At 31.8% G+C, this 18,120-nt stretch overlaps 2 protein-coding genes across 2 annotated transcripts in view; one reads left to right on the top strand and one right to left on the bottom strand.

Moving 5' to 3' along the window:
• The window catches only part of LOC122400512 (lachesin-like), a 31,889-nt gene extending 26,189 nt beyond the window's left edge, over positions 1–5,700 (top strand). The window contains exons 5-8 of the mRNA XM_043402034.1: positions 1,544–1,675; positions 4,251–4,370; positions 4,610–4,780; positions 5,348–5,700. Coding sequence (XP_043257969.1) covers positions 1,544–1,675; positions 4,251–4,370; positions 4,610–4,780; positions 5,348–5,700 — 776 coding nt within the window. The remainder of the gene's footprint in view (positions 1–1,543; positions 1,676–4,250; positions 4,371–4,609; positions 4,781–5,347) is intronic.
• A 5,942-nt stretch (positions 5,701–11,642) lies between these two features.
• On the bottom strand, positions 11,643–16,880 carry LOC122400410 (ATP-dependent RNA helicase DDX51). The gene is made up of 6 exons (XM_043401863.1): positions 16,786–16,880; positions 15,891–16,579; positions 13,895–14,107; positions 13,604–13,814; positions 12,105–12,536; positions 11,643–12,023 (listed from the first exon to the last, which is right to left on the bottom strand). The coding sequence occupies exons 1-6, from the start codon at positions 16,806–16,808 to the stop codon at positions 11,657–11,659; spliced, it is 1,935 nt and encodes a 644-aa protein (XP_043257798.1). The 5' UTR covers positions 16,809–16,880; the 3' UTR covers positions 11,643–11,656.
• Between the last annotated feature and the right edge of the window lie 1,240 nt (positions 16,881–18,120).

Genomic DNA, 18,120 nt, shown 5'->3' with positions numbered 1-18,120 from the left:
CTTCCGATTCTACAACCGCCTCGCCGATTTCTGAAACGCTCAACGCGTGTGATCGCTACAAAGCAATTCGGCGTTTAAAAGACACGTCGAGGCAATGAATGCGACTACAAAGCGTTGGACGGTCAATTGATGTGACCGTTCAGGTCTCCTTTTTCCCCCTCGCGACGCGACAAGACTTTTAATACGTATTTCAACGCGCTGATATTTGTTGCGATACAAGTTTCGATACAAACAATGGGTTTAAGCTGCTGAATCATTCACTCCTCACCGATTTGGATGATTTTTAAATGTGTTATAGAACTCGACATACCAAACAAGTATGTAGTTGCAAAATTCTATCGATACTACTACGTTACATTATAACAGAATTTTGCAAATATCCCGGAAACTAAAGCCGAGCGTGGGTTATATCTATGATAAAAACTTGTTTAGAATGTCGAGTTCTATAACTTATTTGAAAATCATTGTTCAGCGCGCACACTTATCTTTTTCGTTCTGTGATGCGCTTCAAGCGGTAACTTAATAGCGTTTGAATATTTGGTGGTTGGTGTAATGATTGAGATACAATTAACTATTTTAATATTTAATAATCTATCTTAGTCTACTACAGTGCGGTCTTCACTTTTCTTGTTTAACTTTGCTAGCTGGTTTAAAAAATGTGTATTTGATGGTAACCGATTCAAACTTTTTGTTGTTATATCTCTCCCCGTCAGAAAAGCTACCCTTAAATACAAATCGGCCTTGGGTTCTGACGGAGATGAGGCACGCGGATTGGCTGTTGTGGTATTTTGAATTTTGTCAGGAAAGGCGGTCGTTTTCCCTGATTGGAGAAGTATTTGTCGAAAATATTACAGGTGACCGCCTCCAAGCCATCGGGCACCGTTAGGTACCGAGGGCACCATCGAATGACGTCCGGGAAATTCCGCGTGCCTCGACCGTAGCAGGTAATAATTTTTATGAAGCGCCTTGACCTTACTAAGACATGCAAGACGAAATAAAACTGAAAAATGTTTAAGCAAAAAATAGAGAACCAAATTGCGGATTATAAAACGGCGTGGAAGACAACCGATGGTCGATGGCTTCATTAACTTATTCTTGCTACGGGTCAGGGGGGTTTCTTTAGACCTTTTGGTGGGCGTACATGGGCCCCGCTGTAATTAATGTTGTTACTTGGTAACAATCATCCAAATCGGTTAAAAGTCCCCTATGCCAAGTAATCATTACAACAAGCTCTTAGGATGCAGAATTCGGCAGAGTTTTGTTTGAATACAATATTTTGAATACGACTTTTGTTTTAGCAATGGGTTTAAATTCGTAGCTCTTGTAATGTAAAAAAATGATGATTCAACTCATATCGCAACAAATATCAGTAGGCTGTCTAATAGACACTTGTAGAAGCTCAGTGAATGTGGAATGATTGATGGTACAATAAACCAATTATTTGAACTATTTTGTAGACATGTTCGAAGAAACAAAGTAACCTATTTTCTATTTTTGTTGCCGTGAATAACGGTTAATATCAGAGATATTTTCTATTTTTCAGCTATAAAATCTCACGTAGGCGAGACTCTGGAGTTGAGTGGCGTCCTCAGACAGGAGATGGGCACGTATCTTTGTATTGCCAGCAACAATGTACCTCCGACAGTCAGCAAACGTTATTCGGTTGAAGTCACTTGTACGTATAAACATAGTTGTTCGACATAGTGGATAATTGATAGTTACCATTCTCGAGTCGCATGCAAGCAGAAAATATTTCTCTAGAACGATACCTGTATTGTACATTTTTCGTAGAAACAAATATCGCTATATTTCCTCTGCTATTAAGCTTTACTAATATCTCAAGTTCTGCAAAATAATTATTTAAAGCACTTCTGTATTTCACATACATACATGTAATTAAATGTTTCTCATGTTTTCCGTATTAGCATACACTATAAATGCATACGATCCCCAGACTAATTAGAAGTTCATAAACAGTTTTAACATCGTTCTAGAATTTTCTGCAATTTTGTTAATTTCCTCGGCATATGTACGGTTAAAGAGCGTATCTCTTAATCACGCACTCTTAAATACACGTTACTTTCATTTTATGACTGCCTACAGTGCTGTGTAAATACTCTCATGAGTTCATAGAAGATCATAAAAAAAAAGAACGCACAGTGGCTCACGGAAGTATTTAAACGCTTTCGAGCGAAATGTTTAGTAATTGAAAAACGGAAGTTATATTCTAATTTGTAAAATACTTTAGTAATTAATAAAATTCAGTTTGAAAAGTGTTTATTTATGTTAAACAACATTAAAAATCAGGAAAAATGATAGAAAAATAATATTATATTGTACTGCATCGAATATTTTATAATGTTATGATTTCATCGTACAACTTTTCTTAATTCTTTCATTTATTATTGTTTATTTTTCGTTTCCAAGTGATTTACAAAAAGAGATTAGTTTAATATCATTGCCTAGTAGATTTTTAGGAAAATGTTATACAGGGTGTTCGGCCACCCCTGGGAAAAATTTTAATGTCAGATTCTACAGGCCAAAATAAGACGAAAATCAAGAATACTAATTTGTTGATTGAGGCTTCGTTAAAAAGTTATTAAACAATTAAAGTAAAAAATTTCAAATCATTCTGGAAAAATTATTTTCAGTTGCCGGGGTTAATTACAATAATTTTTGGTGAATAGATATACCCCCAAAATCCTAAGCACTTTCGAGAAAAAAATTCAAGTAGGTGCTGAAATTTTTGGGGGAAATTAAAAAATTTCAAATTTTTCTGGAAAAATTATTTTCGGTTGTGGAGGTCATTTACAATCATTTTTGGTGAATAGACATACCCCCGAAATCCTACGCAATTTCGAGAAAAAAATTCCTTACCTAAAATATAATGACTGACCATACATGACATGTTTCACTGAAATTTTATGCATATCTTTAAAAAATCGTAATTTCTGGACGGATTGAAGGATTTTAATGATTCAAAATTGAAACAATGCGTATTAATGGAGCTCTAGAGCCCGTTCTACAGGCAGAACTTTAAATGTTAATAACTTTTTAACGAAGCCTTAATCAACAAATTAGTATCCTTGGTTTTCGTTTTATTTTGGCCTCTAGAATCTCCCATTTTAATTTTTCCCAGAGATGGCCGGACGCTCTGTATATGGAAGGATTTCAGACAAAACTACACAAAAATTCTTTTCAACAAGATATTTACTCTCACCAGTTAATAGATGCTATATATCTGCACTGTGGAAATTCCAATACTTAAAAAGGAAAACATTCTATTGATCTCTTCTCTGCATAAAACAACTAAACATTAAATTCAAAGTAATTTTTAAAAGAATTTCAAATTGTACATTTACTTAATTATTAATAGAAAAAGAATGTTTTAGACGCTCTTTTAGATTTCTGTGGGGGTAGCCAAGGGTTAAAATTCTTTCATTTTGTTTTTGTAATAGTTACATAGAATGACCTTACAACCTGGAGAGTAGGAAATAATACATCATATTATTAATAAATTGATATTCGAAATTGAAACGAGGAACGTTAATTATGTTCGTGTATTTTGCTATTCATACTAATTACGGCAATGTTTGTACTTCTGTGTACACGGCCGCTTTAATTACAAACCGACAATATCCGTAAAACAGCTGTGAAGCGGGACATTAAATACAGAAGTTTATTTAACACGACAAGTAGGAATGCTCAAAGCGACGAAATTACGTACAATTTTTATAGAATTAACATCGAATATACGAACAACCGAATAGCTGTACGAAATTGCACCGAAATCACAATTATTCGTGCAATGTGATTCCCAGCATTTCAATTTTTCCTTTTACCATAATAACAAAACCATAAATAGTTTACAGATATATTAATTTTATCGTTTCTTCGTTTATTTTTACGATATTTTTACCATTATAAACAAACCGATTGTTAATTGTTATTAATGTTTTTATATTGTACATATTGCAATAATGTTATAAAATATTGGATACTCTTTTTTTATCATTTCTCTCTCTCTTTTTTATAATCTTGCCCATTCAAATATTTGACAATATACAACATAGATTACCTATTTGTTCAATCTCTTATGCGTTACTTTATAATAATTAATTTCTTGTGCCTGATAATCTGAAACTTGGAGCAGTTGTTTATACTTGTTTCGTATTAATTTACATACAAGAAACAAAATAGATGTTCATTATATACTAAATTATATTAACCCAAGTATATTTTTGTTTCAGTTCAACCTGTTATAAAAATAACAAGTGAATTAATAGCTGCACCATTCGACAGCAACGTTGTTCTTCAATGTCACGTCGAAGCATGTCCACGTGCAATGAACACTTGGTATAGGAATACAGGTAACAAACACATCCTTTTTTCAAATCTTTCAAGATACTACTCAAGTTCAATATACTTTTAACGATAAATTTATTCATAGATAAATATAAGTCACCATTAGTTTTGATATAAAAGAGTCTAATATTTAAAATAATTTTTTAAACAATTAATAAATTTTATTAGTTTCATTATTTTGCCAGATAAATTTAGAATTTGCTAAATATATTTTTAAAATGTAAATAATTAATTCTTTGTACAGGGGAGAAATTGTTACCCAGTGACAAGTATGCGATGTCAGAGTACTCTCTGAACGATTACACTTGGCAGATGAACCTCACTGTGAATTCTTTGGAGAAAAAGGACTTTGGAGAATACGTGTGCTCGTCTGTGAATGCTATGGGGAAGGCTGAAGGTGTCATCAGCTTACAAGGTACATATGTACATCATCGCACAATACAGGGTGTTTGGCCACCCCTGGAAAAAATTTTAATGGGAGATTCTAGGGGCCAAAATAAGACGAAAATCAAGAATGCCAATTTGTTGATTGAGGCTTCGTTAAAAAGTTATTAACGTTTAAAGTTCCGCCTGTACTGAATTTTTTTCTCGAAAATGCGCAAGATTTCGAGGGTATGTATATTGACAAAAAATGATTGTAATTGACCCCTGCAACCGAAAATAATTTTTCCAGAATGATTTAAAATTTTTTAATTCAATTTTTTAATAACTTTTTAACGAAACCTCGATCAAGAAATTAATATTCCTGATTTTCGTTTTATTTGGCCCCTAGAATCTCCCATTAAAATTTTTTCCAGGAGTAGCCGAACACCCTGTATAATAAAAAGATATACAATATAATATACATAGATATACTAGATAATTACAGAAACGTGACACCTCATACTTTTCAAAGGAAGAGCCTCATTCTCTTTGTATTTCCTAAAGCAATCGTAATAGACACTATTCCAATCCTATCTAATTAATTCCCTTCCTGATTCAGAGCTGCATCTTGTCGCGGAAACCACCCCCAACACTTACGCGAAGAACACCAAACAAAAGTCCCGGAAGATGCCAATATCCAAGGAGAAGAAGAAGAAACTCAACGGTAGGCGGATACACAGCGGTGGTTCCGACGATTTCGATTCTCCAGGAAGCGACGACGACCTTGGTACAACTCAGATTATGGCTGGAAGTACCGTTCAGGAGGGCCACAGAACGGAAAGGCCGCTCGCTTTGCCAACATTGTCGCCGCCATGGGTGATAGCAAGTGCTGCCAATTCCAGGCAGTATACGTTATCAGTCACTGCAATCCTCTTTTCGTTACTCCCCTCGACGATGATGTTTACTCTTTAAAAAGAAAAACACATCAACGTCGAGGAAATTTAACGATACCAAGGAAACTCGAAGATGATTCGGAAATAAGGTAGAAAATAAAACTATGATTCGTTGTTTACGAAAGACACGATCGTGAAAATACTGTTCATATCTGATAGAGAAACGTAGCTTTGCATTTTGCAATTGAAACACGATGACTGATGAAGCGTTTACAACTTAATATTTGAGCCACGCGTTGACGATTGATTACGCTGACCTTTTAAGTTTTAACTTACAATATCACAAAACTTATAATAATGTAAAAATGTAGAAATCATCTTGCTTTGATCAAACACGAGTTTTCATTAAACATTCAGCAGTAACAGGGTTGATTAATTCCTAATATCAAAACAAGTAGAATATACAAATATAATACAATTGATAAAGTTATCGATGGCTAAGGATTCTTAAATGCAGTTAAATTCTACATAAAAGCTCTTACTTTAAATATGCCGAGTTCCAAACGAATAAATTTATTACAAATCTCAACTCTTGCTGAATCAATAAAACGTAAATTCAACATTTTTCATGTATGCATTTAAGTTATTCACAGTTTACTTCAAACATGATACAACGAAGTTTATTATTACAATCTTTTTCGTTAGCTATAATTATAAAATGAATCATAGAAGTGCAAGAAAATTTTATATCGAAGTATAAGATTGATCAAAATATCCAATATATTTTGGCAGAACACAAACTTTTTAAAATATTTAATTTTCAATAATGAATAACTTAAGAAACTGTTAGTAACAGCAGAAAAAAAAAACAGTAAATAATTACATATTTATTTCATCATTTTATATGTCAGGTGATCAATAACAAATCAGTCAACGCTCCCATACAAAAGACCAGGAAACATATTCTGATATGTAACAATTGAACAATATTTTGGGGCATATTTGGTAAAAAAAAAAACAAAAAATTCTAATATGAAATCAAACATGAAAAGAATGTAGACAAATGGCGGAGCAATCTCTTGCGGAGAAAAACTATAAGTCTTCCTTTTATTTAATTTAACAATGGCATACTTTTAGATTCAACGAAGTATAGTTATTGCGGCGCGACCAATAAGAGAGACTTACTCTCAACGACATTTTGTAAATACGCGAGTGATAACGAATATCGACTGACGCGCTAGATTTTAGTGGTTGCGTGTAAATCAACGAACGATCGCACGAACTCTAAACGAAACAAGGAAAACTTTAAGTCTTCATATCGCAACGATTTACGAGGAACCGTGTTTGTTTAAAAGGTATACTTTTTGTTATTACGTTGTGAAATTATATAAATTTTAGTACTTTGTTGGATATTCCTTTTGATTAATAACGCGTTGTAAAACATTTATAAACATTTGGGCATGTTAAAAATAATTGAAATAGTCTTCCAACTCCTTCTCTTTGATCTTGTTGCATCTTATTTTCACTATTTTCGATTTCACATGTATTTTTTGCTGCACATCGAGGAATTTAAATTGTTTTAAATTGTATATATGTACATAAGTATCGTAACACTGTATGAAATATCTGACAATAGAGGATACTCTTGTTAAGAACGAAGTTTTCACGGATTCACATTATATATAATTAAAAAAAAAAAAAATGAGTGTGGCAAAGTATTACTGATATTGATCTATCAATACAAAGCCCAACAAAATTAAATAAAATTATCATTACGGAAAACAGCATATAAATAAATCTACATATATTGCTCTTGGACTGTACTTATTAAAATATTTCTGTTCACTTAGGGCCTAAGTGAGTACTACGAACACGTGTCTCTGAAATTGAATACGAATTTTCTTGCACATTCTGTGTAATAAAATTAGTAAAATTACGCAAGAACTGCAAAATGAAAGAGTAATAAAATACAAATTTTTTTGTTTATCGTTGGTAAATAGAGAAAATTTAATATATTTTAAGATGAATTATATTAGGAAAAATTTCCACCAATTCTGTTTGTACTTTTTTCAAATTAGAAACTGTAATCCAAAATTATCCTTTATCTGAAATTAAAATTAATATCCGTGCATCTGCAGTAGTTTCGATTATTATAAAAGTTATTTTACCAACGAACTATTTTTAGAGAATTTATCATTACATTTGTATTCCCTGCATTTTTATGTGCATTTCAGTACATATACATATTTTGTAAATCACCATTGAAATACGTATAGAAATTCTAATGTACACCGTTCGATTAATATTTATAATAATAATTGTGAAAATAATTATTATTATACTTTGTACAGTAACTTTTTGAGAAATTGACATTAAAAGATCATTGTTAAAGACTTATAGATTTTACTTGCGCATGATTTATTATTCAATTGTCGTTTGCGTGAATTCGTAAAAGTAACTGTATTCTTAAACATCTACGAAAGGATTATAAAATGGATTTGCGTTCACTATGCAACTATCCCTAAAATTGAAGGCTATAGTTTTATCAATATGGTTTATATCGTCCTCCTGAAAATTGGTTGATGTAATTAAAAATATATCCAATACAGAGATATAAATGTAAAGAATTTATATACAAACAAATTTATTTTCTAAAATAGTATGTTCGTAGATATAAATTATTCCCTGATATTGTTACAACAATACAGAATTCAATTTTACAAAATGACAACCCTCAAAACGTATTTTGACATTACTATTAGTTTCGACATTCTCATGGATTTGTTTAATTGGTCACACTATACTAGAAGGAGCGTGTATCAATATGCACATTAAAGTAAATTTTTAATATACATATAGTTGCATAGTACATAACATTAGACTGTATTATGTGTTGTACAATCGAGAAGTAACAAATAAATACGATATTGGTAATATTGTTAATCAAAATGATAGGAAACTTTGTTTCGATACGTTTCAAATTTTACAAAACAATTGTGCAATTTTTGCTTTTAAGATATCTTTAACTCGTAAGCTTTAAGAAAAGAATATTTATGCAGGCTCCCATAAAATTGCATACTATTTTAAAGAAATGAAATATTAAAACTGAATTATTATTTATTTGCATATAAAAAGAAAACTATTCTATAAAATAAACACGAATTACCTTGTATTCTTCGTAGAAAAGAATCAACTGGAAGGGGTAAACTCGTACATTTAAATGCTAGCGATTAAGTATACGCATACCAAATGTAAATTGACCAAATTTATTTCGATCGCTTATTAAATAGAAAAACTACAATATTGTAGTCGATATGCAGAATGGAAGGCACGACAATAAGTATGGTATAGTTAAGTCCTGTTTGATTGGAAACTTTCTGGGCAACAGTATATGTTGTTGATAAAAATTATATTTAGAAAATACTAAACAATACTGCTCCATATAACGTTGCGATTCGGTACGCAAAATTATTTTACACTTTCTCCATTGATTTTCCTTCTAAATTCAGCATTTATTAACTATCATTTTAATTGTACAATATTTGATACTGCTAAACTTTTGTATTAAAGATGTCATAATTTGTTTACGATAATTTCTTCATATTTCAATTATTATTAAAAGTTGGATTATATAACTTATAAGCATTAACCCATTAATTCATAGAACTATTCTTTTTTTGTTTGACAAATGAGAAAGTGAATGAATCTACGTGAAAAAATAAATCGAAAATTTGAAGTGATATTTTTTCGTACGGAGCTTCTTTCTCGAATGAATCGATGTTAAATGTTTGTGGATCACGCGTACTGTTCGCCGCTGGCAAAAACAAATGTAACGAAGACTAGTCTATAACACAGTCGAGCGTCCCGTGCTCCACGAATCATTAACATCGTTTTATTCAAAAATGAAGCCCCCCACAAAAAAATGTCACTGTATATTTTTGATTTATTTTTCCACATAGATTCACCTCCTTTCGTCTTGTATAAGTATAATTAATCTATGGCATATTGATATTAACATAATATTTGTTATAACATTCAATGTAACATTCCTGCTATACAATGCATAGAACGGTAATTAAAGAAAGTCAAAACAAAATTTACAAAATAGCGTATCAATGAAAATTTGGTGTATATATACATATACATATATCACCGTTCCTTGCATTGCATCACGCGACAAGCATTACAAACTATTAATGGGTTGATGAATATAACGATTCCCGATTTCAAGAACGAAACAGATTGCTTCATGTCGTTTACTCAACTGAATATACATAATATAATTATGATAAACTATTAACAATAAGCGAACCCCCTTAATATCCTCTTATCGTAAGATTACCTCGTAAGCATAGCGAATTTATTGGCGCTAAGGATGAAATACATATACACAGCAACGATACATATGAATCATATAGGACCATGTTTTATGTATGTACATATACCTATGAAAAACCACACAGTAATAAGTATATGACATGTAAATAACACAGAAGTGAATGTTGACATTGTTGAAGGAAAATTAAGATTAAGAAAATGAATAGCGCACGAGTATATTATACGTGTATAATGTAATTGTAATGTTGAGCGGGACTACATTTTATATGATACGGTGTAAAGTAGTCTCAGAATGTAACATATTAAAACTGAAAAGACACGATGTTTAACCACTTGTCAAGCACTTATCTATACATAAGATAATATATTACAAAATAAGTGAATGTGAAACTTGCTCGTTCGTTAGATTTCTCACAACGAAATTCGAGTATTACTCAACTTTTGTTGAACTGTTAAGCTTTTGGGGATCCAACTATGCTTATCGTTTTGTCGAAATAATTACGAAAGTGTGTTAAATTAATGCAAGTACTATCTATACTCCCTTCATGATAAATTATATTCCATGGAGGGATCTGCTTTTCGAAATCTTTGGAATTTTTAACAATCTTCAATAATCGGACTTAATTAAAATGCTATAACAATTCACGTGACATATCTTTAAACACATTTTAGAAATTCACAGAAATTATTTTCATTTAATACATGCCAAATGTTAAATTAAGCACAAAAATAAATCCATTAAATTGGATAAATAAAAATTTGCCAATTTTTTGTAAAGAATCTAAATCTTTTAATAAACGTGCACAAATTTGTTTCGCTCGTAAAATACATATACCTCATATTTTTATATCGTGCATCAGTGTACGTCGGCCAATAAAATCATTAGCATATTTGCTTTTAACTTTATTAGTCTACGTTTTAACATTTTGTTTAAGTTCTGTTAAAACATAATATCATAATGAATAAGCGAATTTCCTTGCAATCACTTGACAACGTATGCCACGATAATCGAAGTTCCATGTCACAAATATTAGATGATAAACCCCGACAGCTTCGAACATGCCCTAAATTTAAATACAAGCTATAAACCTGCGCTTTTAAAACTATTATTGTATGCTGTGTCTACGCCCATGTAATAACAGATATAAACGTAAAAGCGAACCGTCATAATGTGCAATGAACGAAACGATTTAATTTCGCTTGCGAAAAGTGATTTTTATTCCATGTTTTTTGCGTTTCTTAGTTCATGTTCGTTTATTTATTACTCGGTTAAACTTTACTGCGTACAAAGTATAACCGATAATTTGAAGTGAAGTTACACACAGCAATAATAGTAATGTAATTGTGTCTCTATCGTTATTCAATACATGATCGTTTATCTTTTATATATATATATAAATTGTGAATAACTTGCCTTCGACAGATTAAAACAATAGAGTAACACATAGTATACAATTTGAAGATATCAAGACTACCTATTGGATGAATTGCGGTAGAGAACGAGCATGGTATTCGATACTATTAACTTCAGACAATAAACTGTTATTATCGATGTTACCTGATAAACTGTATTTATTGAGTTTCTATACCTCCCGTTTAATTGCTAATTAATCAATAAAATATTCAAATCGTTTTTTTTAACGTGTAAAATCAAGGTACTTTATTAATTGGCACATATGTACAATAATACTTTTTCTTCATTTTGCGATTGTCGATTTAATTCGTTTAACAGTTTTCACATGTCGTAAATTGTTTTGTTTCTCCCTTTCAAGATCTTCCTTTAGCTTTTCTAGGTGACTGGGATAATTTAGTGTATTTGCAATAGATTCTAACTGTAATTTTTCAATATCTGGCACCGTTTTATGAGCATTGGTCAACATGTGCTTAAATATTCCCACTTGTTTAGATGTAAGAACAGATATTGCTGTGCCACGTTTACCCGCACGTCCTGTTCTTCCTGCTCTGTGAATGTAACCATTAATATGTTTAGGAAGATCATAGGATATAACTAATTGCACATCTGGAATATCTACACCTCTGGCTAATGCATCTGAGCACACAAGACTGAAAATATAACAAAAATGTGACAAAACTTATAAAATACATTCCAAGTAGCTTAATCGTGTGATGATACATGAAACATACATTTGAGTTTCTCCATTAGTAAACTTTTTAAGTATATCTTCACGTTGCTTCGATATAAGTAGCGCTGATAGCTCTCCAACTGCTACATTTTCGTCAGATAAAAACGATCGAAGCAAAAGAGCCAATCTATGAGCGGTATCCCCGGAATTTGTGAACATTAATGTTTTAGGAAACGTATCCCTAACTAGCATCTGATACACAGCAACTGGTTTATACTCTACTGTGCACAATACTGCAAGTTCTGTTAGTTCTTCAGGACTTGTATAACGACCTATAAAATCGCCTACTTCCTTGTCTAAGTTTACATCTCCGTCTTTATCACGCACCAATACAGATGTAAACAATATTGGTTTAAAAAGCCCAAGACGGTTCAATTTCTCTGGATCTTGAGATAAAGTTGCACTAAATAATAGTTTCTGTGCTGGCATTTTACTATTTGGAAATTAAAAATATAATTATAAAATTGATTCAAAATGTAATAAATATTACGATAAATATTTATACAGGGTGCTCGGCCACCACTGGGAAAAATTTTAATGGGAGATTCTAGAGGCCAAAATAAGACGAAAATGAAGAATAATAATTTATTGATTACGCCTTCGTCAAAAAGTTATTAAAAAATTAAATTAAAAAATTTCAAATCATTCATCGAAAAAGTATTTTTGATTGTAGAGGTCAATTACAATCATTTTTTATGAATAAACATACCCCCGAATTCCTACGTACTTTCGAGAAAAAAATTCGAGGTGTGAAATTTTTCGGCAAAATTAAAATATTTCAAATCATTCTGGAAAAATTATTTTTGGTTACAGAGGTAAATTTTTGGTGGATATACATACACCCGAAATTCTACGTACTTTCGAGAAAAAAATTCTTTACCGAAAATATACTGTGTGGCCAGAAATGTTTCTAGAACTTTTTAACGAAGCCTCAATCAACAAATTAGTATCCTTAATTTTCGTCTTATTTTGGCCTCTAGAATCTCCCATTAAAATTTCCACCAGGGGTGGCCGAACACCCTGTATATTAAGAGAATAAGAATATGACAATATTGAAACATATCAAATTAGTGTGTAACTAATCGTTTAGTGCATAACATCTTTTATCCTATTTATTTAAAAAAATATATCCTGTTCATACTGCTTATGAATTCCCTTGGGTATGCTCTATCTAGATCATGTTCAGTTTTAGTATAACTTTAGTACCTCCCATTATAAATTACAGTAATTTACTTTCAACAAAAGTAATTAATCATGCATACAAATTCATTATCTACAAAATTAGTGTACATGTCATTTTTCAACAATGAGGCAAAGATAATTAAGAAATAATAATGTAAATAACAGTGGTTATTGCATTTATCTGAAAGACAGCTATTCAAATGGAGCTAAGTGCTTTAACACTTACTTTTATACAACCGTACCAATACATCAATAAATATGATATGTTTCATTTTATAAATGTACCAAAGAGACATATGAAAACAATATGAAAATAACCTGTTACGCATGTTGAGGAGTGTTAATCGCGGAACATTACGATGATGCTCAGGAAGATATTCTAACCAATCAGAAACTCTGTCTGCTTCATCGATAACAAGAAATCTGAGATCATCTAAGGAAAATCCTGGCGTTTTTAATATATGGTCTATTAAACGTCCAGGTGTAGCAACAATTACATCCGCTAAAGATACATATTCTCCTCTAAGGGCTTAGAAAATTGAACCAAAGATTTTATAATTTATGTAAGATACAAATAGTACATTAATCCTAAAACAGGCAAATACATACTCTTTTTACAAATAGAATTTTGTTCTTGTTGAAATGAAAATGCACCAGAGAGTAAAGCAACTCCCAGGCTTGTGTGGGATGTATATGCAACCATCACCTTATGAACTTGTGCAGCTAATTCGTGTACTGGTACAACAATTAAACACCGTATTTTTGGTACCAATCGACACTGTAATATATGCACAATTGGTATAACATATGCCAAAGTTTTACCTAGAGCACGAAATGAAATCAGAAATATAGATTACCACCCCCTTGTTACAATTTATTTCATAAATAATAATCTAACAATTAAAATTGTGCGGATGAATTCGCCCAATCCCGAGAATGTTCGGGACCCCAAAAATATCCGGGATTCCCAGAAGTGTTCATTTCTTGCTATTTTATGCAATTTTTATTCTACCCTCTATCTTTTACAATTCATAATCTTATAACAATTTTCTCCAGGTTGTGCATCTAAGCAAACTAGATAAATGGACAGTCTCAATATAAAAGTATTAAAAATACGAAATCCAAGATTAGTTTTGAGCGGAAACTAAGAACTCTAGAGATTCCGATGTTCGAAATGAGATAAAAAAAATTTACTTCAGATGGCTCCGGACGTGATTGTATCATTAACTACATTATTCAGGAATATTACTAACATAAACCTTTTCGATTAGCAAGATTTGTATATTTTCAAGAACGCGATGACCTTCGGCTTCTCGAAATTATCGAACGTATTGAAAAACCTAAAAATATCGGGAGTCGTGGTATTTTTGGGAATCTCGTCCTGATCCCGAAAAAAATTGCGGCCCCGATCGAGATCTCCATACCCAAAATAATAATACAGGTAAATTCTAATTAAGCATTATTTTAACACATTAGTAATGAGTGATGTACATATTCATCATCTGATTTTTCACTCTACCACCTTAAAATAAATTGATGAAATGCTATTAATGATTTAATTTCTTTTTAAAAATCTCATAACAGGTAATTAAAAATATATTTTCACTTTTATTATTTCGTGACTATCAATACTATAACTGTGTTAATATTAGAGTTAATATTCTTTTCAAAATTCGTAAAAAAATATGTTGATTTAGAGCAAAGTCACTAAAATGCAGATTTACCATAAGTTATTCTGACAAAATAGAGTCCTAATAATAAATCCATATACAGGGTGTTCGGTCACCCCAGGGAAAAATTTTAATGGGAGATTCTAGAGACCAATATAAGACGAAAATCAAGAATAACAATTTGTTGATGGGGACTTCGTTAAAAAGTTATTAACGTTTAAAGTTCCGCTTGTAGAACGGTAATCTGCGAACAGCTGCGTGCACGTGATAGTGATTCTCACTCAGAAAACTGTAAGGCTGTCGATACGTCACAAAGTAGAGTTTCTCATGCTGAGTGAAAATCACTATCGCGCGCACGCAGCTGTACGCAGGTTGCCTATCTACAGGCGCAACTATAAACATTAATAACTTTTTAACAAAGCCTCCATCAACAAATTAGTATTCTTGATTTTCGTCATATTTTGGCCTCTAGAATCCCCCATTAAAATTTTTCCCAGCAGTGGCCGAACACCCTGTATGTACAGTCATACACTGCAATAGTGCCCACTTAAATGACCACACTCGGAACCGACCTCGGTCACTTATGTGGGCATGGTTATTTCTCAGAATTCAACGAAGATAAGGAAAGAGGATAAGTGCGAGTGAGATACAATAGCTGGTACTCGAAACCATATAATACAATGTATCAATAACGACCGGTGTCAAGTTACGCTCGACACGTTCGATGTTCGAAGCCGCTTGACTTCTAAGAATTGGTGGGGATAACCACGGACACTTAAGTGGGCAAAAATGCGGTCACTTATGTGGGCACTACTGTACCTAGCATATATGTCTGACCATACTCATTAAAGAGTTAATACTATTAACTGGAACTGTATTACTAGAAAATTATTTACAACAAGAATTTTAATTGTATTAAATGGATGTATTCATACCGCTGCCAGTAGGAGCAGATACACATGTATCGCGTAACCACCATCCCTGCTGTCTGTCTTTATCGCATTTTAGTAGCCAAGATATCATACTAGCTTGAACCGGGAATAACTTATCGATACCATTGGTTGTTAAAACTTCGATCATTTTGGGATCTAAACTTGAATTAAATTCTTCTAAGCTTGGACCACTGCTTAAATCAATTGCTATAATTTCTGGATCCGCTAACCATTCTGGTAACATTCTCTTAACTTCCTGTTTTTTTCTTGAAGCTTTAGTACCCAGGATAATAAAATCTTTATATCGTTTCTGTGTTTGTTCTTGCACATTGTTTGAATCATTTAATTTATTAGACGATTCGTTTCCTTGATCACTTGCATTTCCATTTTCTTCGGTTTTAATTTCCTCTTTCTTCCTTTTCTTCCTTTTAGGCAGCTTTTTCTGATCTGCATCTTCCATCACACACTGTGATTCAATGTTATTTTGTTTATCTTCATTAATGGATATATCTTGCACTGGATCATTTTGAATTTTTCTTTTCTTGTGTTTCTTTTTTCTTTCTTTAAATTCCTTTGTATCTTTAGAATAATTTTTAGCTAGCTTCTTTCGTTTACGTTCTTCTATTCTTTTCAGTAATTCAGATAGATGTTTCTTTTCATTTTCTGTTTCCACCTTCTTTTCACCCTCATACCTATTAATATATAATACTCATTAATTACAAAAACTATATAACAAAGTTAAATAAAACAGTTTATGAAAACGAAGTACAAGTTCAAATCAAATTTAAAATAACAAAAACAATTTGAATATGAAAATATGTAATAAGATTAGTTAATATAAATAATCCTTCATTCGAACTAGTACTAGCTCATCATATTCTCCATTAAGTACACTTACCTATTTATTACGAATAAACTCATTTGTTTTAACAAAATTATCCACGTGCTGCAGAAGTGTATAGGTTATTAACTTGGTGTCATCATGGCGACCCGGTAACAACTTAATAGTTTTCGAGCGACCTCGTCGTTAAAGAACGGTGACCTTCCGAACTATATAGCCATTTCAATTACTGAAGTCGATAAAAACTAGGAAACAGAAAAATCTTTCTTCTTTTACATAATATCCAGGCACAGATGAAGTATCGTCAAACAAATGAATCAATTGATACCCAATTCTGGGCCGTACAGTTTTTATTCCGTTAAAAAATAATACAGTTTCTGTAATTTCATTTACCGTGTCACTTCCTCTCGTGTTTTTGTATGAATTTTGTCTTAATTTTTCGCGTTTACTTTTCCAGGGTAGAGTTGCGTGCAAAGCTAATCACGGTTTGCAGTAGCGTAGCGAAAGATGATTGTTGATCTCGTTGCAAATTTTATAATATGAACTTACTTTAATAGCGATTGCTTTTAGAGTTGCGAATTATTGCACTTTTCGCGTTTGCATTTCAGAGTAGGATTCAGGAATCACGAAATGTAATTCTTAACAATCTGGGAGGACAACTGCACCATCAACATCATTATAGTTAGCGTTGCCTATTATTTAACATAGATGCACCTCATTTTATTAGAGTTACGAACAACTAAGCTCCCTTAGGTGGCTGCTTTCGGGAGATTTTTTATTTTTACAATTATTGAAGCATCTCGCGATTGTTTTTGAGAATTTTTTAATTAGTAAATTAGAGTTGCGTGTAACGAAGCACCCTACGTGGCTGCTCTCGGGAGATTTTTCAATTTATATTTATTAAAGTAGCATTGCGATATGAAAAATAGTCCACTCACGGTTTGTCTACAATTTATCACGAGTGGACGATATTATTTTTTCTTTTTACCATATTTCTTATATTAGAAATTGTGAGTTTATCGACAGAAATACTATAAAAAAACGTGCACGTATCTGAAATAAGATATGATTAATTTTAAACAAATTATAATTAAAATGTACAATTTTTGTAGATTCTACCATTTTAGTATATATTTGATGCATTTATAAATTTATTTTATCGGGTAACGATGATGATAATAAATTTGTAGCTTTTTGTTATCAGAGTTGTTACGAAATATAGTACTTTTTTTCAACCGCAGTTGTTTTTCAATTTCTTGCAAGCATGTAGTATATATTTTTATAAATATTCTGAATTCTATCAAAGATTAAAGTTTGTTCGCGATCTTTGTTTCTAATTAAATGATAAGTAAAATGCTTGCAATAAAAAGGTATACAAATGCAATTCAAAAG

This window comes from Colletes gigas, unplaced genomic scaffold (assembly GCF_013123115.1).
Source record: "Colletes gigas isolate AHSC1104 unplaced genomic scaffold, ASM1312311v1 Colletes_gigas_Sc00018, whole genome shotgun sequence".
Lineage (NCBI taxonomy): Eukaryota > Metazoa > Arthropoda > Insecta > Hymenoptera > Colletidae > Colletes > Colletes gigas.
The sequence above is the reverse complement of the archived record's forward strand: the minus strand, read 5'-3'. Positions and strand labels throughout refer to the sequence as shown.